At 45.7% G+C, this 24,757-nt stretch overlaps 1 protein-coding gene across 1 annotated transcript in view; it reads right to left on the bottom strand.

The window, feature by feature from the left end:
- Positions 1–1,960: 1,960 nt before the first annotated feature.
- LOC122934462 (ADP-dependent glucokinase-like) overlaps positions 1,961–24,757 on the bottom strand; it is a 30,565-nt gene continuing 7,768 nt past the window's right edge. The window contains exons 2-6 of the mRNA XM_044289944.1: positions 13,853–14,012; positions 11,327–11,517; positions 9,700–9,796; positions 8,986–9,122; positions 1,961–3,866 (exon numbers count right to left, since the gene is read on the bottom strand). Coding sequence (XP_044145879.1) covers positions 3,199–3,866; positions 8,986–9,122; positions 9,700–9,796; positions 11,327–11,517; positions 13,853–14,012 — 1,253 coding nt within the window. The 3' untranslated portion in view covers positions 1,961–3,198. The remainder of the gene's footprint in view (positions 3,867–8,985; positions 9,123–9,699; positions 9,797–11,326; positions 11,518–13,852; positions 14,013–24,757) is intronic.

Raw genomic sequence — 24,757 nt, 5'->3', positions numbered from 1 at the left:
AACCAGCTTTCACAGACATGACCATACACATTTTAGATCATACTGCCCATACAAGTTCATTAAAACAGAGTGATGGATGAAAGATCGGGGAGCATTCTTTCAATAAAAGATCTTCATTGAATGAAAGATCCTGTGTCTGATTACCGGATGAAAATTTGAAACACAACTGACTTCTATTCAAAGAATAATGGTCTATCATCGGTCGGCTAAAACGATTGTTGGTAAAATCCAACAATCAACAAACGTGTTAGCTGAAATGATCAATTTTGATCAACTTTAGATGGTGTATGGCCTCTTTTACGCCCTTTTTGCCCACTATATGGATTCAGCTCAACTTTACCCAACTCAGTTTTTTTTTTGTTTGTTTGTCCACTGGGCCAAAGCTGAAAATAGTACCTGGTACTTAATCTGCGGAGTTTGCCAGCAAGCCAAGCCAGTAACGGTACTGTGGTACCAAAACGGAGTCAGTAGTAGGAAAAGTAGTGATTACAAAAAGGTGAGCAGATCCAAAGTGGAGTCCAATTAGCTTGATTTGCATCATCTGAACAAGTAAAAGGATGACACTATTGATTCTACTATTAAGGCCTCTTGCACACGACCGTATGCCCTCCGAGACATACGGTCTCGTGAGCGAGCCATATGTCCCGGAGTGGCATTGATCGTGCGCGCGTACACAGCATCATAGATTACCATGATGCTGTGCACGTCGGGCCACCTGTGGGGCTATTGTCCCGCACTTATATGATCTTATGAGTGCAGGACGAAAGCCCCAGGGGTGGCCTGACGTGCACAGCACCATTGTAATCTATGATGCTGTGTACTCCCACGCGCACGATCAATGCTGCTCTGGGACATATGGCCCGCTCACAGACCATATGCCTCGGAGGGCATAGGGTCGTGTGCAAGAGGCCTAAAATGTAGCCTTTAAGGGGAAATACATTCCTTGCCCAATTTATCATGTACGTATAGGAATTAGAGCAATATAAAGCTGTAACGTAAGAACTAAATCAGGGAAATTGAGCAAAACTGGTGTAAAGGGAAACTGACTTAGTTACCTATAACAACCAATCAGGTTTTACCTTTCATTTTTCAAAGCCTCTTTGGAAAATGAAAGGATCAATCTGATCGGTTGCTATGGGTAACTAAGTCAGTTTTCCTTTACACCAGTTTGGATAAATCTCCCCCTATGTGCCCTGAACATTTTAAATGCCACAGCTTTCCCAACTGAAGTCCATGCAAACATGGCATGGGTTAAAAAAAATAAAATAAAATAAAACCACAGGGAACTTGCACTGCAAAGTCCTCAACATTTTAAAGTGTCCCTCTACTTAAAGGAAACATTACTTCAGGGTTAAAAACACTCACTGTTCAACTTTTTTCCTTAAAGGGGGTTTTCTAGGATTTTTAAACTGATTGCCCATTTTCAGGAGAGCCCATCACTATCTGATAGATGGGGTCCAACACCCTGCACCCCATCAGCGTTTTCTGAGCAGCTCCATCGCTGAAACTACACAGCGGTGTCCACTGTGCAGGGGACAGAGCTGGTTATTACAGTGCTGTTCCTGTTCACTTCAATGACAGCAGCTCTGTAGTAACCAGTTCTGGCCACTACACAGTCGACGGAGCTACTTCCCAATAGTCCTGACCCTCACTGATCTGACACTGATAGCAGATCAATATAAAAATCCTGGAAAACCCCTTTGAAAGACCAGAGTAGTCTGTCTACAACCCTAAATCTGCTGGCAAAGAATCATTTAGATTGAAGGTCCTCTTCCGGGAAACTTTAGGTAAAAAAAAATGGCAGTACTACCAGGGCGCTAAGATTTAACCACACTTTATTTTAGTATAAAACTAGACATAAACAAAGTGATCGTTTATCTAAAGTTTAGCTAGCATTTTACCGATGCTCCGTCGGCTTCTTCAGGCTGACCTAGTCAGTACTGCCATTTTTTTACCTAAATTTACCTCTTATCGGGACCTACTCTGGATGCCCGCTGCAAAAGGGAGCTGCTTCGATAACGCACAAGCTATTCCACATACGCTTTCCAGTGTTGTGCATGGCGTGCAAAACCTGATCTGGTGAGTTACGATCCCTGAAAATTAGGGGCACTCTCCGAAAAACTGTTTACACACAGGGGGTGCATTTCTTTTCTATTCTCTTCTAATTCCCGGGAAACTGGAACTGAAACATTAATAAATGCAAAATAAAACTATAATATTACACAACTCCATCGATAAGCGACTTTCACCTTGGGTCTGAATTAGCTTGTAAAGAGTGAGGCTAGTCAAAAGTAAGATCTTGGTCCTCACATGGGAAATGAGAGGAATAAAACAGTTGGTCCAGAATATAGTGGAAAGATAGCAAATGGAAAGAGCAAGGAGTGCAGAAACAGATAGCATATCAGAAGCATAAAAACAAACAACAAAAATTCAAGAAATAAAACAAAGACATACATGCATAAAACATGGAAGGTCTGTTCACATTGATTACTTCCTAAGGAACTCCAAATAATATTAAATCCCAGATCCCTGCATTTAGCATGGTCAAATGGTGACCTTTGATGTTCCTGCAGGCATGAGTTTATCCTGAAATGAGGATAGAGAAGGATACAGGGCAAGGACAGCGTCGAGGCAATTTGTTACTATCGCATTTTACTCATTTTGGACTGCAAATATTTTTTTCTTCTATTGGTCTTTATTAAAGTTTTTCAGCAGTTGTTCTACAGGTTAAGTTTCAGCCTATTTGCAGAGTATCTTGCGTTCAGTTTCACAATGAATTGTCAGGTTGCTGCTCTGATGGCTCAAAGTATAGTGCTCATCTCATTAGCTGTCAGGAATTTAGACTATAGATTGAGCCGTCAGAGTAGCAACCTGACAGTTCAGTGTAAAACTGAACACAAAATACTCTGCAGAAAGACTGAGACTTAACCTTAACCCTGTAGAACAAAAACTGCTGAGAATTTTTAATTGAAAAATGATTTGTAGCCCACATTGAGTAAACTGCAATAATAAAAAAACACTGCCCGTACTTCTCTTATTTGGGAGGTAACTACCAAGGAGTTCTTGAAGGACACAGATAAAACAACAATATGGCTCAGATCATGTCAGTTTCTGTCAATGTATCCTTTTCGCAGCATCGGAAATATAGCTATCCAGTTCTGGAATGTTGGTCAGTCATCGAGTACCCATAAAATACCTTTAAATTTGCAACACAAGTCCTGCAGCGGAGATATTATCTCCTCCACCTGCAGTTTGGAATACTTCAGTACAGACCAAAACAGGTGCCAGACAGATCTCATAAGTCTCTTCTTCCCAACAAGACACTGGGCGACTTTCTTTGAAGGGTATCCTCTGACTGCCCACTTCACGGCTGACAGAGAAAGAGTCATCCATGATAAGTTTGGCCTTGCGTGTGTCAATCCGGGCAGATCCACACACATGCCTGTTGGCTGTCAGAGATGCCTTTGCTGTAGCAGACATTGTGTTCTTCCACATGGATCCTTTGGTCACCATCATAGCTTGAAAAGCCAAAGTGTGGACATGTAGTCGGGTCAGTGGCCTCTGACCCTTTTTTGGTTCTTGGGATCTGAGTAGCTGATAAAGCTCCCGCATTTGGTCCAGGATGGAGGCCACGCGAGGGTAAGGGTCTGATAACACTGTAATGTTTCCTCCTTTAATAAGACTTAGCAAATTGGGAAGCTCCTGTTCATTCATACCCAAGGAATCAGAGTAAGGAATGATGTACTCTAGCAAATCCTTCATCAGACCGTGTTCCACAAAAGAAGCCATCTCGAAGTGGCAACCAATCTTCTGATCCATAGACAATAGCATATCTTGAAGGGCTTTAAGCCGGGCTTCACGCTGACCTGTGCGAGGAAAAACAGAAATACAGGGAGTGCAGAATTATTAGGCAAATTAGTATTTTGACCACATCATCCTCTTTATGCATGTTGTCTTACTCCAAGCTGTATAGGCTTGAAAGCCTACTACCAATTAAGCATATTAGGTGATGTGCATCTCTGTAATGAGAAGGGGTGTGGTCTAATGACATCAACACCCTATATCAGGTGTGCATAATTATTAGGCAACTTCCTTTTCTTTGGCAAAATGGGTCAAAAGAAGGACTTGACAGGCTCAGAAAAGTCAAAAATAGTGAGATATCTTGCAGAGGGATGCAGCACTCTTAAAATGGCAAAGCTTCTGAAGTGTGATCATCGAACAATCAAGCGTTTCATTCAAAATAGTCAACAGGGTCGCAAGAAGCATGTGGAAAAACCAAGGCGCAAAATAACTGCCCATGAACTGAGAAAAGTCAAGTGTGCAGCTGCCAAGATGCTACTTGCCACCAGTTTGGCCATATTTCAGAGCTGCAACATCACTGGAGTGCCCAAAAGCACAAGGTGTGCAATACTCAGAGACATGGCCAAGGTAAGAAAGGCTGAAAGACGACCACCACTGAACAAGACACACAAGCTGAAACGTCAAGACTGGGCCAAGAAATATCTCAAGACTGATTTTTCTAAGGTTTTATGGACTGATGAAAGGAGAGCGAGTCTTGATGGGCCAGATGGATGGGCCCGTGGCTGGATTGGTAAAGGGCAGAGAGCTCCAGTCCGACTCAGACGCCAGCAAGGTGGAGGTGGAGTACTGGTTTGGGCTGGTATCATCAAAGATGAGCTTGTGGGGCCTTTTCGGGTTGAGGATGGAGTCAAGCTCAACTCCCAGTCCTACTGCCAGTTTCTGGAAGACACCTTCTTCAAGCAGTGGTACAGGAAGAAGTCTGCATCCTTCAAGAAAAACATGATTTTCATGCAGGACAATGCTTCATCACACGCGTCCAAGTACTCCACATTGTGGCTGGCAAGAAAGGGTATAAAATAAGAAAATCTAATGACATGGCCTCCTTGTTCACCTGATCTGAACCCCATTGAGAACCTGTGGTCCATCATCAAATGTGAGATTTACAAGGAGGGAAAACAGTCCACCTCTCTGAACAGTGTCTGGGAGGCTGTGGTTGCTGCTGCACGCAATGTTGATGGTGAACAGATCAAAACACTGACAGAATCCATGGATGGCAGGCTTTTGAGTGTCCTTTCAAAGAAAGGTGGCTATATTGGTCACCGATTTGTTTTTGAATGTCAGAAATGGATATTTGTGAATGTTGAGATGTTATATTGGTTTCACTGGTAAAAATAAATAATTGAAATGGGTATATATTTGTTTTTTGTTAAGTTGCCTAATAATTATGCACAGTAATAGTCACCTGCACACACAGATATCCCCCTAAAATAGCTAAAACTAAAAACAAACTAAAAACTACTTCCAAAAATATTCAGCTTTGATATTAATGAGTTTTTTGGGTTCATTGAGAACATGGTTGTTGTTCAATAATAAAATTAATCCTCAAAAATACAACTTGCCTAATAATTCTGCACTCCCTGTAGGTTATCTATAGATTTATAAAACAGACATTAGATATAGATGGATATAGAGAGCGATCTATTTATATATGTATATCTATCTAGACAAAGAAATACAAACAAACCACCCAAAAAAAAAAAAAAAAAAAAAGATTGCTATTCTGGGAACGAACTGCATAAGAAAATATATCACAATGTTGGAAAAGCACACACAGTATGTTTGTACAGCTATTTAAAAATATTGGCCTTTCCCCTTACTGCATTAAATTACCTGCTTAGTGGCACTATTGTTTTTTCTCACACTGTTAGGCCTCTTTCACACGGGCGTCAGTTTTTTTGCCCGGAAAAGAGCCGGGTGCGTTGCGGGAAAATGCGCGATTTTCCCGCGCGAGTGCAAAACATTGTCATGCGTTGCACTCGCGTGAGAAAAATCGCGCATGTTTGGTACCCAAACCCGAACTTCTTCATAGAAGTTCGGGCTTGGGATTGATGTTCTGAAGATTGTATTATTTTCCCTTATAACATGGTTATAAGGGAAAATAATAGCATTTTGAATACAGAATGCATAGTAAACCAGCGCTAGAGGGGTTAAAAATAAATAAATAAATAATTTAACTCACCTTAGTCCACTTGCTCGCGAAGCCCGGCATCTCCTTCTGTATCCTCTGCTGATGAACAGGACCTGGGGTGAGCTGCTCCATTAAATACAGGTTAAGGACCTTCGATGACGTCACTCCGGTCATCACATGGTACGTCACATGATCTTTTACCATGGTGATTCACCATGGTAAAAGACCATGTGATGACCGGAGTGGCGTCATCGAAGGTCCTTAAGCTCTATTTAATGGAGCAGCTCACCCCAGGTCCTGTTCATCAGCAGAGGATACAGAAGGAGATGCCGGGCTTCGCGAGCAAGTGGACTAAGGTGAGTTAAATTATTTATTTAATTTTTTTAACCCCTCTAGCGCTGGTTTACTATGCATTCTGTATTCAGAATGCTATTATTTTCCCTTATAACCATGTTATAAGGGAAAATAATAATGATCGGGTCTCCATCCCGATGGTCTCCTAGCAACCGTGCGTGCAACTCGCACGGCATCCATACTTGCTTGCGGATGCCATCCGATTTTCACGCACCCCATTCACTTCTATAGGGCCTGCGTCACGTCAAAAATCGGACAATATAGAGCATGCTGCGATTTCAACTGAACGCACAAGTGATGCGTTAAAAACATCGCTCATGTGCACAGCCCCATAGAAATGAATGGGTCAGGATTTAGTGCGGGTGCCATACGTTCGCCGCACGGATCGCAACGCACTGAAAACTCGCCCGTGTGAAAGGGGCCTTAGGGTCCATTCACACGTCTGTTGTTTCTTTCTTGATCTGTTCCGTTTTTTGCTGAACAGATCTGGACCAGATCTGGACCCATTCATTTTCAATGGGTCCTGAAAAAAAAATCTGACATTGTGCTGTTAGGACCCATTGAAAATGAATGGGTCCAGATCTGGTCCAGATCTGTTCAGCAAAAAATGGAACAGATCAGGAAACAAACAACAGACGTGTGAATGGACCCTTACATGGTGGCTGCAAGGGGTTCCTTATGCAGTACAAATGTTTTTTTAAGCAGCATGAATGGCTTGGAAATCCCCCCCCCCCCCCCAAAAAAAAAAAAAAAAAAAAAAAATGATGCCTCCCTGATATACCACCACTACCATCCTGACACTTTCTGGGTCCCCTAGTGGTCTCTACTTTCTCATCTCCCTCAACATGAAAATGTGACCGCTCAGCCAATGACTTTGTAAAACGTGTGTGTCCAGTGACTGGCTGAGTGGTCACATTTCAGGTGTCGAGATCAGCCAGGGACCCAGGAACCATCGGAACAGAAGGAGGCGACTGAAGAGTTGATTATTTTTAACCCATTCGAATACTCCCCCCCCCCCCCCCCTTCAAAATTTATCGGCTAGACATCCCCTTTAAAAAGGGAGTATGTGAGCAGTTTAGACCATGCTAAACTGCTGATAGCACTAGATAGGGGCTGGGGAGAGCAGCACAAACATACCATTTGTGGTGCTTTTCTCATCAGGAGCAGTGTACATGAAGTTTTATTCAGCTCTGAGCTGATTCACAGTCCCGCCCCTCTGCTTTACAGATGTCGTTTTCTGGTATGATGCTACAGCTGTTACTCAGAGCAGAGGGGAGGGGCTGTAAAGTAGTTCAATGCAGTTAGAACGTCATACTGAAGCTCCGCCTCCTGGGTACTTGCAAGAGCAATAAATTAGTATTCAGGCCCGCAGGAGAATTCCCCCAGTGGGCCTCTAGCCCCACACCCCCAGCACAAATGATACAGTAGACTGACTGCACTAGATAGGCTGGTTGACATGCTGTGCGCTGGCTAAGTTCATATAAAAAAAAAAACTTGGTAGATTATTTAGTGGACTACCCACTAAATATTATAAATGCATCTAATGGCTGAGATTACTTCTAAGTACAGAGTCAAGCCAGCCATTATCCTCTTTCCCCATGGGACCTGCCCTCTTGAAGTCACTGCAAGGGTCCTTGTCATCAATCATCTTGTAACGTCTTGATGCCACTGTGTTGGCCAGCAACAGTTGCATTTAGCTGCACAGTGGGACCCCAGAATTAATATTACTGGTGATCCCTAGGCACCCTAGTCCAAAACAGTTCATATTCACACTACTCCTGATGAGAAAAGCTCCACAAAAGATATGTTTGTCTTGCTCTTTTCAGCTCCTGCCTCGTCCTGTCAGCAGTTTTGCATGGTCAAAAGTGCTGACAGAGTCCCTTTAAATAAAACGCACAACACATCATTTTAAAAGAATAAATAAACTTTTATTCAACTTTTTTTTTGTCCCAAATGATTTAAAAATGTTTTTCTAATATACTTTATTAATTGATTTTGACTATTTACTAAAGAAATTTCCACTGCACTTCAAAGTCACTACTCTCGCACATACAGTGCGGACCATATCAATAGCTATGCAGAACTTTTAGCTTAGTGAAGCCGCCACAGGCAGGAGCCCGCTCAGATACAGAGTTACAGAGTACCCATGTGCTATGCCAGCATTTAGTAAACCTCGGGGGGCACAGATAGGAGCAGCAATGTGTGCTCCTGCCCATACTCTGTAGTCCCATTGATACAATGCAGAGTCTGTACTCCATACACTGCTGACAAGTCAATGATATGCAAATATGGTGAATTTTAAGAGCGGTTGAAATCAGGGCTTCAGGTGGAAATTTCTTTAGTAAAAAGTCAAACATCGATAAAGTACAATATATAAGAAAAAAAGTTTAGGGCATTTGGGACATTTAAAAAAAGTTAAACAAAAGTTCACTAGAACCAAACCTACAGCTACATGACAGCAAAAAAAGGGACAAAACACTGTATTTTTATCATGTGTTTGATTATTTATTCAATATACTGAGGATATGTTTATGATATTTTTGGGCATGGCGTCTTTGTGCTCCTTTACACTTTAAATAAACAAACCAGATTATTGTACATTATTACGTAATCCATCAGTTTCACAACCTGAGTGACCTCACCTGGTTTAAAGGGAAAACTGTCCATCATCTGTAACCCTCCAATCACAAGGACATCTGGCTTAAAATCTTCCAGTTGGTACTTAAAATCTTCCAGAGAATCAAGCATTGGGTTGTGTGAATCACTGTGCACTATGTACCTATGAAAAACAAATTATGACAAGTCAAATACCTGGATGGATTCAAATGCCTTCAATTTAATTCTTTATAGAGAATGTCCCTTTAGTGACTGTATCTGAACATGCCGCACAGTGATGGCTAACTTCCGGCACTCCAGCTGTGGTGAAACTACGACTCCCAGCATGCTCCATTCATTTCTATGGAGTTCTGAGAACAGCCAAGCAAGTGTACATCTTGGAGTTGTAGTTTTACCACAGCTGGAGTGCCGGAGGTTAGCCATCACAGTATCCACTGGGGTTACATAAGAATATCTGGATTTTAATAGGTCTGCTATAGTGTAAAAGTAGCCCAAGGCAAAAATTGAAAGCCCCCCCATGCCTAATTCTTGACCCAACCCCTCCCCTCCAGTCAGAGGGGTAAATTGACCAGCATGCACTTTCTATTATACAGTGTCTCATGCGACACAAGGGTCTTTGGGCCCCCCTCAGGCTCCTGGGCCCGGTAGCGACTGCTACCTCTACACCCCCTATAACTATGCACTGTTACTTCTACACCAATAGCAATTTTGTAGTTCGCATAAATGTGGCATGTGGTCACCTGTTGGCACGACGCGAGACGTGTTTTCCCCATTTAGATCCAGTTGGATATTCCATTATGAGATGAATGTCAGCCTCTGTTATAGGCTCACCAGCCACTGCAAATAAGAGAAGCAATTAACACCCAAAAGATGCCAAGACAGTTCACACATGGTATTTTTGTTGCCGATCCTGCACTGAGAACCCAAACCAAAGTACAGCAATAAAAATATTTCGGCACATGAGGAGGAAAAATATTTTAAAAATTACAGGGCACTATATTTTGCAGTGGACGTGTTGTTTTGAAGTATGCCCAATGAAATATAATGGGTGACATATGGTCTATTGCAACAGTAGAAGTGACATCAGGTCCCAGTCACACTTTGATTGTTGTGAAAACAGCAACGAAAAAGAAAACAATTCTTGCAACCGGCAGCTTGGTCATGTGACCAGTCTCGCAGCAAGGGCCCGAAGGAGGCAGCAGCAGTTACCATTGTATGGCCAGCCAAAAATATGTATCACAAGGATGAAGGTTGAACCTGTATATTTTAGAAGTTCCAGACGTCCATCTAACCACCACAGGGGTGTAGCGAGCAGCGACTCTACCACAAAGGAAGACGGTAGGGGAAAGATGGTTTGGGCATGTTTGAGTTCAACATGTCTGATCACTTTGTTCTTATAGGAGATAAGCCGGCAACACTGGTGTTTGGCAGCGACTTACTCCCATCTCCCTGCCGAGAGCACATGCACGTATGGGTGGCTTGGGAGAAAACCTTTTCAGTAAAACTACAGCAATCTAACGTGTATGACCAACTTTAGCCAGTAGCTAGAAAAAAAAAAAAAAACTTTAGAGTAAGGCCTCAGTCACACGACCGTTGTTCGGTTCCGCATCCAAGCCGCATTTTTTGCGTCTCGAATGCGGACACATTCACTTCAATGGGGCCACAGAAGATTCAGACAGCTCTCCATGTGCTGTCCGCATCCGTTGCTCCGTTCTATGGCCCTGCGAAAAAACAAAACCAAAAAACGCATCCGTGTTTTGCCGATCCCCACCACATCCACGAACTCGGCGTGGTCGTGTAGCCCAAAAATAAACTTTCATTGTCACACACTGTACTGTACTGAAACGTGGCCGGACATAACATAAAAAGACCCTGGCGCTAATTCCCATAGCCTGCTACTTTCCAATCACATCCCCCAACTGGTAACATAATGATGGGCCTTCACTGCAAACTCCTATTAATTCATGGCTAACTACTAGCAGGAATAATAAAGGAAGAGCACATCATAGAGTCATAAGAAAAGATGCTCCAGAATTGTTATTACATGGAGAATGCAAGAAAGCGGTTTATTTCCAAGAGGAAAAAAAGGATCAGGCCTGCTGAAGTCCCATGGTTCATCTTTGTTTCCCCTAATAGAAGACACAGTGTATGTAAGGATCCAGGTGCCACAGAATTATATATTCTAAAATTAATCAGTACAGAATTTTGGACCTAAATTTAAAAAATTGTGATGAAAGGTGAGCATTCTGGCTCCAGTCACATATTTGTCATATTTATCCATTTTTTAATAGGCCCAATATTCTATTCTGGACAATTATCACTGTGGGCTTATAACGCAGTGAATTATTAATTACCGGATGATCTTACCTGTGATGCGGTCCGACAACACGCTAATTTCTTCTGTACTCAGACGGCCCCCAAGAAGGACGTCACATCCTTCAGCAGCTAAGCGATTAGCCATAACTGGGGCATTCCCACCAAGGGCCCAGCGCATTTCTGAAAGTCTTTTTGACGCATCTAAAAGTTTCCTAAACAGGGTGCTGTTGGACACGTATCGTCTGTTCATGACAAGATAGAAACATAAAAAAAAAAAATACAGTTAGGACCTCAAAAATAGATTGTCAATAGAGATGAGCGAATTTCAGGTTATGAAATTCGTTCACGCTTCGTTTGGTGGTAAAAGCAGAATTACATTATGGATTCCGTTAAAACGGACCATAACGTAATTCTATGACGGAATGCCTTTAGAGGCAATTCATTTCGTCAGAATAGAAGTCTATGGGCTGCAAAACAGATCCGTCCCGTTTCCGTTATGCAGGGGATGACGTCATAGAACTGCGTTATGGTCGGTGGTAATGGAATCCATAACGCAATTCTGCTTTTACCACCAAACAAAGCGTGAACGAATTTCATAATCTGAAATTCACTCATTTCTCATTGTCACATGAACACAACCCTTTAGTAGGACCTTTCCCAGTGTTCTAAAGAGGTTATCTTTCCTCAAACATTGGTGGATATCCTAGCGATATGCCCCCAATGTCAGATTGGTTGGGTCCCAGCTTTGGGACCCGCACCTATGTCTAGAACACAGGGCCCAAAGTGAAGGAGAGGGCACGGCACAAACGTGAAAGCCTTCCATTAATGTCTATGGGAGTGTTGCCGAGCGGCATGCTTGGCTATTTTCAGAAGTCCCATAGAAAGGAAAGGAGGGCACACCGCTCCTTTCACTTCTATGGAACTGCCGGAAATAGCTAAGCCAGCGCATGCACAGTGCGCTCTTGTTCACTTTGGGAGCTCTGATCTAGAGATAGGTGTGGGTCCCGTATCCTAGCTATATGCCACCAATGTTTGAGGTGAGAAAACCCCTTTAGGTCTGGTGGATACAGCACACATATTTCTCCGTTATCCGTCCTTAATATTTAAGAACAGCCTGGCACTGTTACCACTGGCTGGACAATGCACCCAGTTGTCAATGTATTCACATATTTCTAGGAGAATTAATAGAGGAACAACACAATATAGATTTCGAAGAGAAGATATTCCAGAATTGTTATTTAGTGAAGAACACAAGTGTTTGCTGAAGTAGATAAAGTCAGAAGGGTTGACAGTCACTCTTTCAAAGACCAAGCAGCTTGTCTCCAGCCATTCACATTCCATAACCTGCATCCTTAAAGAGGACCTGTTGCCACAAAACGCAGTACAGGAGAAGCTGAGCAGAAAAGATTCAGTAAAATTTGTATTTTATACATTTACATCTCTGCTCTTTCTGAGCTCAGTAGCCCCAGTGGGAGGTGTTATCAGTGACTGATAATATTTGCTATTCAAGAGCCCTATCAGATATGGACAAATTGATGGTCCATTCATAGGTCTGTCCTGCAGCCCCACAAAAAACAGAGTAGGTCCTATTCTTGACCGTTTTGTGGACAAGAATAGGCATTTTTAACATCAGGCAGAATGTGCGAGAGCGCAAAACATGAGATGCACACAGCAGGTATCTGTGTATTGTGGATATGCAATCTGCGGACCACAAAATGGATATGGTCATGTGAATGGACCCTTAGACTGAGGGCTATATCAATCTGCTTAGCTCCTTCTGCTCTATAAACATATTGCCTACAGACTGCACTGAATCTTATGGTGGCAGGTACTCTTTAAGGCCTCGTGCACATGGCAGTTGCTCGGCCGTTCCATAATGTACTGGGCACTACCCAAGCGGCTGCCGCAATGGATCCAGACCCATTCAACTTGAATGCATCCGTGATCTGTCCACACCACAAAAAAATAAATAAAAAAATAGAACAAGTTCTATTTTTTTGTGGTGCAGGGGCACGGAGAGAGAGAGAGAGAACAAGTTCTATTTTTTTGTGGTGCAGGGGCACGGAGAGAGAGAGAGAGAGAGAGAGAACAAGTTCTATTTTTTGTGCCTCCGTTCTGCACCCCACCTTCTGGATTGCAGACCCATTCAAGTGAACGGGTGCGCATCCGTAATGCGGTGAGCACAAGGCAGATGCCCCCATATTACGGACCCGACCAGGCAACGGCTGTGTGCATGAGATCTAAAGGGGAAGTTCAGTATTTTTTCATTGATGGCTTATCTCTAGGAACGTTCACTAATATCTGATCGGCAGGGGTCCGATACCCCGCACCTCTGTTGCTCCAGAGTAACTGGCGTTGGAAGTACACAGCTCCATCCTTGATGCAATTGACGAAGCTCATTACTGCAGAAACATTGAAGTCAATGGGAGCAGCGCTGCACTATTCAGCTCTGTCCACTACACAATGGATGGACCTGTGTAGTTCCACTGCAGGCGCTACTTAGGATCAGCAGAAGGGTCGGCAAGTTGGAAGGCCGCCAGTCTGATACTGATATTGGCTCTCCTATCTTGTACTTACTCTGAAGCAGCGCCTGGAGGAAAAAAGTAGGCAAAGCTCTCTGCCAGCTGCACCTCGGTCTCTATAAAGTTGTGGTGGACGGGGTTGTAGCTTGGCTCTATGGCCGCCTCCTGCATTAACGCCACTCCATCTACTATTATATCGAGGCAACCTCCAAAACCTGCGCAAGAAGAAAAGAAAAAGCCGTTCAAGAACAGAAAGTGATTTATTAGGAATAAGCGGAGAAAACAAGATGATAAAGCCGACTGGTAAGTCATTTGGATAAGGTCACCTGACAGGGTTATAAAAGGATATGGAACTGTAATCTCATTGTACTGAGATAGAATGACAGCATTGTGTAATCCAGATATTCTAGAGCTACCGCTTCTGGTACACCCTGACAAATTGGCTTGCGACTGCACATGTAGGATTTTTTCTACAATGTAACTTTTTTCGCATGTACGAGACAAACAACCCCATACGACTCACTAACAATTATCCGTACATTGTAGTAAAAGCAGCAAAACTAGTCGATGAGGTCTAGTACACCAGATTAGCTATCACCAACCACCGGGCTGTGGATCATTAACTTCTGTGCCCCACTGTTCAGCCTCATAGGCTGCTAGGGGCATTGTATGTGAAGAAGGCAATTCTGGGAGCAATATTAGGCTAGTTTCACACTAGCAGCAAGGAACTCCAGGAGGCTGTTCCGGCGGTGAACAGCCTGTTGGATCCATGCTGCCGCTAGTGCACGAGTGCCCCCGGACTACCGCTCCGACCCCATTGACTATAATAGGGGCAGGCCAGAGTTCCAGCGGCAGCGCATTTCGAGAGGTGGCCAGAATAAAAGTACGACATGACGTAGTTTTATTCCGGCCGCCTCTCGGCATGCGCTGCTGTGCTTCCGCCGGATCTCCAAGTCAATGGGGACACTCCTGCACTAGCTGCAGCACGGATCCTACAGGCTGTTCACCCGCCGGAACAGCCTGCCGGAGTTCCTTGCCGCTAGTGTGAAACTAGCCTAAGTAAAACAGGCCATGTGGGGATATAGATGGCAAACTAATTTGTAGATTTCAGAGGAGAACCCCCAACCCCCCCCCTACCATTCTTATGACTGGCTATTAAATCAGGGCTGCATGAACAACTTAACTCAGAATATATATTACCCCATCACAGCAAGTGAGATGTCCTCAAAGCCATAGTCCTAGAGGAGCCAGTCAAAAGGTCAGGTAGAGGATACCATGACTTGCAGTAGGGGTCATGTATCAAAAACCATACAGATAAAGATTAATCAAAGAAATACTGGACCTAATTTATAACTTGGCCATGTGCTGCTCAGGATAGGAACCAGGCCATCCACAGGCATCACCTGTGTGAACGTCACCTCAATGAGGGCTCTGCAAGAGGGGGTACTTAAAGAATGCACCCTGTACTTTCTCTAACCCCTCCATGCAGAACATTATAAGGGCTCTTTCACACCTGCATTCTTGTCTTCCGGCATAGAGTTCCGTCGTCGGGGCTCTATGCCGGAAGAATCCTGATCAGGATTATCCTAATGCATTCTGAATGGAGTGAAATCCGTTCAGGATGTATCAGGATGTCTTCAGTTCCGGAACGGAACGTTTTTTGGCCGGAGAAAATACCGCAGCATGCTGCGCTTTTTGCTCCGGCCAAAAAAACTGAAGACTTGCCGCAAGGCCGGATCCGGAATGAATGCCCATTGAAAGGCAATCCGGATCCGGCCTTAAGCTAAACGTCGTTTCGGCGCATTGCCGGATCCGACGTTTAGCTTTTTTAGAGTGGTTACCATGGCTGCCGGGACGCTAAAGTCCTGGCAGCTATGGTAAAGTGTAGCGGGGAGCGGGGGAGCAGCATACTTACCATCCGTGCAGCTCCCGGGGCGCTCCAGAGTGACATCAGGGCGCACCAGGCGCATGGATGACGTGATCGCATGGCACGTCATCCATGCGCATGGGGTGCTCTGACATCATTCTGGAGCGCCCCGGGAGCCGCACGGATGGTAAGTATACCGCTCCTCCGCTCCTACTATGGCAACCAGGACTTTAATAGCGTCCTGCTGCCATAGTAACACTGAAAGCATTTTGAAGACGGATCAGTCTTCAAATGCTTTCAGTACACTTGCGTTTTTCCGGATCCGGCGTGTAATTCCGGCAAGTGGAGTACCAGCTTGATGAACTGGCTGAATCTTCTGCTACCCCGGGCAACCGGACTTCTACCGCCTCATAGCGTATTAACTTTCATTTTTATCCCTTTTATTTTCCAAACTCTTCTTTTACATTACCGGTATATGTATTTGCCTGTATATTTTATGTTGTATTTTTTGTATGCACTGTCATTTTTTTATATTAAAACTTGACTTAAATAGGAGCCTTCTTGTGTTCTAACAAAGCCATGACCTTAGAACAGAGGTGGGGAACCTCCGGCCCGTGGGACCTTTTTTATGTGGCCCCCTGCCAGAAAATGCTAATGACCGCTTCTATTATGGAAGCTATCTTTAGCATGCGGGAGGCACAGGAAGGTTAGAACAGTGCTGCACTGGCTCTACTCTTCTTCCAGCCCCACGCTGTGTCCCGACCCGTACAGTGTCAGGACGTGGTACACGAAGATGCGCACTACGACTTGACGCTGTGCGCAGTCAGGTCACAGTACAGCGCGGCAGGAAGACGACCAAGAAGGGTAAGTGAATCTGCCAAGTGGCAGTGCCGTCCGGAGCTGGAGAGGCAAGTTTATTTATTTATTTTAAATGTCTGATCTGAGGTCTGATTGGGCTCCCATCTGAGGCTAGGGAAGGTCTGATTGGGCTCCCATCTGAGGCTAGGGAAGGTCTGATTGGGCTCCCATCTGAGGCTAGGGAAGGTCTGATTGGGCTCCCATCTGAGGCTAGGGAAGGTCTGATTGGGCTCCCATCTGAGGCTAGGGAAGGTCTGATTGGGCTCCCATCTGAGGCTAGGGAAGGTCTGATTGGGCTCCCATCTGAGGCTAGGGAAGGTCTGATTGGGCTCCCATCTGAGGCTAGGGAAGGTCTGATTGGGCTCCCATCTGAGGCTAGGGAAGGTCTGATTGGGCTCCCATCTGAGGCTAGGGAAGGTCTGATTGGGCTCCCATCTGAGGCTAGGGAAGGTCTGATTGGGCTCCCATCTGAGGCTAGGGAAGGTCTGATTGGGCTCCCATCTGAGGCTAGGGAAGGTCTGATTGGGCTCCCATCTGAGGCTAGGGAAGGTCTGATTGGGCTCCCATCTGAGGCTAGGGAAGGTCTGATTGGGCTCCCATCTGAGGCTAGGGAAGGTCTGATTGGGCTCCCATCTGAGGCTAGGGAAGGTCTGATTGGGCTCCCATCTGAGGCTAGGGAAGGTCTGATTGGGCTCCCATCTGAGGCTAGGGAAGGTCTGATTGGGCTCCCATCTGAGGCTAGGGAAGGTCTGATTGGGCTCCCATCTGAGGCTAGGGAAGGTCTGATTGGGCTCCCATCTGAGGCTAGGGAAGGTCTGATTGGGCTCCCATCTGAGGCTAGGGAAGGTCTGATTGGGCTCCCATCTGAGGCTAGGGAAGGTCTGATTGGGCTCCCATCTGAGGCTAGGGAAGGTCTGATTGGGCTCCCATCTGAGGCTAGGGAAGGTCTGATTGGGCTCCCATCTGAGGCTAGGGAAGGTCTGATTGGGCTCCCATCTGAGGCTAGGGAAGGTCTGATTGGGCTCCCATCTGAGGCTAGGGAAGGTCTGATTGGGCTCCCATCTGAGGCTAGGGAAGGTCTGATTGGGCTCCCATCTGAGGCTAGGGAAGGTCTGATTGGGCTCCCATCTGAGGCTAGGGAAGGTCTGATTGGGCTCCCATCTGAGGCTAGGGAAGGTCTGATTGGGCTCCCATCTGAGGCTAGGGAAGGTCTGATTGGGCTCCCATCTGAGGCTAGGGAAGGTCTGATTGGGCTCCCATCTGAGGCTAGGGAAGGTCTGATTGGGCTCCCATCTGAGGCTAGGGAAGGTCTGATTGGGCTCCCATCTGAGGCTAGGGAAGGTCTGATTGGGCTCCCATCTGAGGCTAGGGAAGGTCTGATTGGGCTCCCATCTGAGGCTAGGGAAGGTCTGATTGGGCTCCCATCTGAGGCTAGGGAAGGTCTGATTGGGCTCCCATCTGAGGCTAGGGAAGGTCTGATTGGGCTCCCATCTGAGGCTAGGGAAGGTCTGATTGGGCTCCCATCTGAGGCTAGGGAAGGTCTGATTGGGCTCCCATCTGAGGCTAGGGAAGGTCTGATTGGGCTCCCATCTGAGGCTAGGGAAGGTCTGATTGGGCTCCCATCTGAGGCTAGGGAAGGTCTGATTGGGCTCCCATCTGAGGCTAGGGAAGGTCTGATTGGGCTCCCATCTGAGGCTAGGGAAGGTCTGATTGGGCTCCCATCTGAGGCTAGGGAAGGTCTGATTGGGCTCCCATCTGAGGCTAGGGAAGGTCTGATTGGGCTCCCATCTGAGGCTAGGGAAGGTCTGATTGGGCTCCCATCTGAGGCTAGGGAAGGTCTGATTGGGCTCCCATCTGAGGCTAGGGAAGGTCTGATTGGGCTCCCATCTGAGGCTAGGGAAGGTCTGATTGGGCTCCCATCTGAGGCTAGGGAAGGTCTGATTGGGCTCCCATCTGAGGCTAGGGAAGGTCTGATTGGGCTCCCATCTGAGGCTAGGGAAGGTCTGGTGGGCTCCCATCTGAGGCTAGGGAAGGTCTGGTGGGCTCCCATCTGAGGCTAGGGAAGGTCTGGTGGGCTCCCATCTGAGGCTAGGGAAGGTCTGGTGGGCTCCCATCTGAGGCTAGGGAAGGTCTGGTGGGCTCCCATCTGAGGCTAGGGAAGGTCTGGTGGGCTCCCATCTGAGGCTAGGGAAGTCTGGTGGGCTCCCATCTGAGGCTAGGGAAGGTCTGGTGGGCTCCCATCTGAGGCTAGGGAAGGTCTGGTGGGCTCCCATCTGAGGCTAGGGAAGGTCTGGTGGGCTCCCATCTGCGGCTAGGGAAGGTCTGGTGGGCTCCCATCTGCGGCTAGGGAAGGTCTGGTGGGCTCCCATCTGAGGCTAGGGAAGGTCTGGTGGGCTCCCATCTGAGGCTAGGGAAGGTCTGGTGGGCTCCCATCTGAGGCTAGGGAAGGTCTGGTGGGCTCCCATCTGAGGCTAGGGAAGGTCTGGTGGGCTCCCATCTAAGGCTAGGGAAGGTCTGGTGGGCTCCCATCTGAGGCTAGGGAAGGTCTGGTGGGCTCCCATCTGAGGCTAGGGAAGGTCTGGTGGGCTCCCATCTGAGGCTAGGGAAGGTCTGGTGGGCTCCCATCTGAGGCTAGGGAAGGTCTGGTGGGCTCCCATCTGAGGCTAGGGAAGGTCTGGTGGGGGCTGCCATTAATGCCAAAGAACTGACTATATAGCATTCTCAACTTAAATATTAGACTGCCATGTGTGGTCAAAATGGTGCCTGTACCATTTGTAATATATAGTGCAAGTGCAATTTTGTGCTGCAAAAATACAGCGCTCTTTTTTTTTTTTTTTTTTTTTATTGAAGCACAATTTCTGTAACTTACCCCTAAATCAGTTATATGTTTGACCAATTTTGTATGGCCCCGGAACAATGTTACAAATATCTAAATGCCCCTCGGCAGCAAAAAGGTTCCCCACCCCTGCCTTAGAAGAGGCATCACCTATATTGGTGTATTAAACCCAGGGAACACTAGAGAGCACAGCGAGTCTTAGGGCTCATGCACATGGCCGTATGTATTTTGCGGTCTGCAAAAAACGGATCCACAAAAAATATAAATGATGTCCGTGTGCATTTCGTATTTTGCAGAACTGAACAGTTGGCCCCTTATAAAACAGTGCTATACTTATCCGTAATGGGGACAATAATAGGATAGGACATGTTCTATTTTTATTTTTTTTACGGAACGGACATACGGAAATGGAAAGCACACAGAGTAACTTTCGTATTTTTTTTTTTTGCGGACCCACTGAAATAAATGGTTCCGCATACGGCCTGCAAAAAAATAATAAAATAAATGGACCGGACATGGAAAGAAAATACTTTTGTGTGCATGAGCCCTTAGAGTGTACTTGTGTGGTGTCTAATGCAAGGTGTCTCGTCAGCCTGATAGGGCGAGTTGCGGCAGCTAAAATCGCTTAGATTTGGATAACGGAGAGCAGACAGAGGAAGGGGTGCAGGGGTGACCCTGCAAGCTCCCATCTCCCGACAGGCTAACCAGGGAATATTATATGTAAAGAAGATACTACTGGGGGACATTAGATTGTCCCCAGCAATGCCATATAAGTACAGATGGTGCAACTGGTGGACATTATATGTAGAGATGGCACTCCAGTGGGGGCATTGTATGTACACAGGGGTAATTATATCTAGCGAGGCGCAAGTGGAAATTACTACTGGGACTGGGGCCTAAATAGGGATTATTAGGGTATAAAAAGGAGGCATTAATACTAAATAGGCATGTTCAATTATGCAGAAACAAGTTATGGTCAGGAGACATAATCATAGTAATCTGTGCAGGAAGAGAATGACTGCAGTCGGGTCCCTTTCAGACGAGCGAGTTCCGCACATCAGATTCTTAGCGCGAGTATGCGGCAGCTCCCGCCCTGGCCTTCCCAGCACTGATGGACGCATAGCATTATACTGATTTATGATGCTATGTAACCCTTACATAATGCTGTCACTGTTATACAATACATCCCAGAACTTTGAGGGTTACATAGTATCATAAATCAATATAATGCTATGCAACCCCTAGGGTTAGGGAGGTTGCTTCCGCATACTCACACTAAGGCTAGGTCTACACAATGACATTTGTCACGCGACAATTTTTATAATGACAGTCTATGGTGTGGCACTGCGACGCGACAGTAGCAAAAAATCCATTTGAAATGGATTTTTCTGCAACTGTCGCATAGCAGCATGTCGCAGTACGACACCATAGACTATCATTCTAAAAATTGCAGCGCGACATTGGTGCGACACACATGCAGTGTAGTTGCGACACATGTCGCCGTGTAGACCTAGCCTAAGAGTCTGATGTGTGGAACTTGCTCGTCTGAAAGGGACCTCACAGGAAACCTCACCTGTAAGTCACTCAGTGGAGGCCTAAACAGGATTATTAATGACTGGGACCTACAAAAGCATGGTCATGGTGAAGCGGTATTATTTGGCCTTTATATAGTGTTATTATTGGTAATGTTGGCAACTGATTCTGTAATACGCACTTTATTGTATTTTGTTATGCGCTTGATTAAACCCCAACCTTTTTTGCACCATGGACCGTTGGAGACCACTGCCCTAGCTGACAGGACTGAGTAAACATATTCCAGCCAGCCAGTTTGGAAACAAATCCATAAAGCAACAAAGCACTGAATGAATGGATCTTCCAGCAACAGAAAAGTAGTCATGTAGACACTGTCTGTACAGATCCCACTGTCCTCGCCCAGCCTCAGCATTTGTAACATCTTGATGTCTAGCACTTCATTGTACACGGCCACGACCCCCGATACTTTCACACTTGTGTTATTCTTTTCTGGCATAGAGTTCCGTCAAAAGGGCTCTATGCAGCAAAAGAACTGATCAGGCATATCCCAATGCATTCTGAATGGATAGAAATCCGTTCAGTTTGCATCAGTATGCCTTCCGTTCAGTCACTGTCAGGCGCTTCGGCCGGACATAATACCGCAGCATATTATGTCTGTCCAAAATGCCTGATCAGTCGAGGGAATGCCGGATCCTGCATTAATTCCCATTGACTTGCATTAGTGCCAGATCCAGCATTGCAAAACAACTGAAGGATGGATCCGTCCTTTCGGTCTGCACATGCACAGACCGGGAAAACTGTGAAAAAGACTGCAAAAAACGTATCCGTCCATCCGCATGACAAGCGGAGAGGCGGATCCGTTCTTGTAATGCATTTGTAGACTGATCCGCTGTCAGTTGTCACACTGATCGGCGTATCCGGCAGGCAGCTCTGACAACAGAACTGCCTGCCGGATCACACTAACGCTAGTTAGTAGCGTAAGGAATAATATATCCCATAATGTCACTTATGTGTGAGCTAAATGTAAATGTGTCCACAACAGCTGTATAGGATGACGGTTAGGCTGGCACTATTTTGGGGGGGGGCATACGACTTTTTGACCGCTTGCTATACACTTTTTGTGAGGTAAGGTGACAAATGGCTTTTTTTACACCGTTTTTATTTTTTATGGTGTTCACCTCAGGGTTTAGATCATGTGTTTTTTTTATAGAGCAGGTTCTTAAAGACGCGGCAATATCTAATATGTCAAGAATTTTTGAAAGAAACAAAACAAAAAAAATAATAATCAATCATGTTTTAGTCTGAGAGCCATAGTTTATTTTTATTTTTTGGGCCATTGCCTCATGTAGGGGCAAATTTTTTGCGGGATGAGGTAACAGTTTGATTGGTACTATTTTGGCGTACATAGGATTTTTTTATGACTTATTACCTTTTTTGGGAAGTAAGGTGGGTTTTTATATGGCCTTCACCGTGCAGGGAAAGTAACATGACCGTTTTATAGATCAGGTCGTTACGGACACTGCGATATCAAACATGTGTAGGAATTTTTTTTTGTTTTTCTTTTTTTTTTACCCAGACCCATTTGGTTCTTGAAGATCCAGTGGGTCTGATGTCTGTATAATACAGTACACTATATAGTGTACTGTATTTTCACTTTACTTAGTCTGATCAGCACCATGGACAGCCGAAAACCTGTGAAGGCGTCCGGTTGCCATGGTAACCATCACTCGCTGCCACAACAGAGCAGCGGGTGATGGGGAGGGAGGGGGTCCCGTCAAGAATCGAGGGCTGAAAAGGCACAGCAGCCCCCGATGGGAGAGGGAGGGAACTCCCTCCCTGTTAACCTTTTCCATACAGCGGTCCCTACGGACCACGGCATGGAAGGGGTTAAAACAGCTGACATCTGTGTGATGATGTCAGACGTTTCAAGCAGAGTGTCAGCAATGTGCTGACACTGCTTTACAAGCTCGGCCATCCTGAGAAAGGGGGCGGGTGGATGGATGATCGCACGCCTGCCCCCCCGCACATCACAAAGGGGGTTGCAACATAAAAAATAAATAAATAAAAAAGCATTTTGAAGTTTCTGACCGCGGGGATCATAAACTTCTGAAAGCGCTGCAAACCGCATGTCTGACTTGACCTGCGGATTGCAGGGATCGCCGATATGGTGGGGGGGAGGGGTCACAGGACCCCCATCGGCATTGACCCAGGGTGCCTGCTGATTGATTTCAGCAAGCACCCAGTTCCTATCACCGCCCTCCCTCCCCAGTTTTTAATTCATTGGTGGCCAGTGTGGACCCCCCTCCCTCCCCTGTATTAAATTCATTGGTGGCCAGTGCGCCCCCCCCCCCCCCCCCCCCATCATTGGTGGCAGTGGAGAGTTCCAGTTTAATCGCTGGGGCTCCGATCGGTAACCATGGCAACCAGGACGCTACTGCAGTTCTGATTTTCATGGTTACTTAGCAATTTTAGAAGCATTTTATTTACCTGCGCTGTGACTGGCCGGGCGCTCCTCCTACTGGTAAGTGACAGGTCTGTGCTATAAGCAATGCGCCGCACAGACCTTTCACTTACCAGTAGGAGGAGCGCCCGGTCGATCACAAACAGCGCAGGTAAATATAATGCTTCTAAAATTGCTAAGTAACCATGGCAGCAAGAATTGCAGTAGCATCCTGGTTGCCATGGTTACCGATCAGAGCCCCAGCGATTAAACTGGGACTCCGATCGGAAGTCTCCGCTGCCACCAATGATTTAATACAGGGAAGGAAGGGAGGGAGGGAGGGAGGGGGGGGGGGCCCGCACTGGCCACCAAGGGGTTAATTGTGCGGATCACAGCCCCCTGTAAGAGATCGGATGCTGCCAGGCAGCAGTCATGTACACAGTTCTTAGTATATTCTAACTTGAAGCATCCCCATCACCATGGGAACGCCTCTGTGTTAGAATATACTGTCGGATCAGAGTTTTCACAATGTAACTCAAATCCGATGGTATATTCTAACAGAGGCGTTCCCATGGTGATAGGAACGCTTCAAGTTAAAATATACCATCGGATTGGAGAAAACTCTGATAGGGACTCCTGACTTTACATTTAAAGTCAATGGGGGACGGATCCGTTTGCAATTGCACCATATTGTGTCAACGGAAAATGGATCAGTCCCCATTGACTTGCATTGTAAGTCAGGATGGATCCGTTTGGCTCCGCACGGCCAGGCGGACACCAAAACGACTTTTTTTTTTTACTTTCCTTCATGTCTGGTGATCCTCCAAAAATGACGGAAGAAAAAACAGATACGGATCAATGGAACCCCGTTTTGCGGACTGCAAAAAGATACTGTCGTGTGCATGAGGCCTTACTGAGAGCTATGTACATATGTATACACACTTAGGCCTCATGCACAAACGTATTTTCGGTTTGTATTTTTTACAGATCAACTGCAAACCCATTCATTTCTATGGGGCTGCAAAAACAGACTGCACAGGGATGTTATGTGTGTGCTGTCCGCATCCATTTGTCATGTAGAGAAAGTTAATACAAGCCACTTACTAATGTATTGTCATTGTCCATATTACCTCCTTTGCTGGCTTGGTTCATTTTTCTATCACGTTATACATTGCTCGTTTCCATGGTTACAACTAGTGTTGAGCAAACTTGAGTTAAGTTTTGCATCCAAAATTGGACGCCGAACTTAAAAAAAAAAAAAAAAACAAGTCCGCTCAACACTAGTTACAAGCACCCTGTAATCCAGCAGTGGTGGCTGTGCTTGCACATTATAGGAAAAAGCACCGCACTCTCTGGTGACCAGGACCGTGGGAGCTCACGTAAGCTGGAACTCTTTTCTATAGTGTTCAAGCACAGCCACTGCTGC

The sequence above is a fragment of the Bufo gargarizans genome, chromosome 4 (assembly GCF_014858855.1).
Source record: "Bufo gargarizans isolate SCDJY-AF-19 chromosome 4, ASM1485885v1, whole genome shotgun sequence".
NCBI classification, from domain to species: Eukaryota; Metazoa; Chordata; class Amphibia; order Anura; family Bufonidae; genus Bufo; species Bufo gargarizans.
This window is presented reverse-complemented; position numbering and strand designations above follow the sequence as displayed.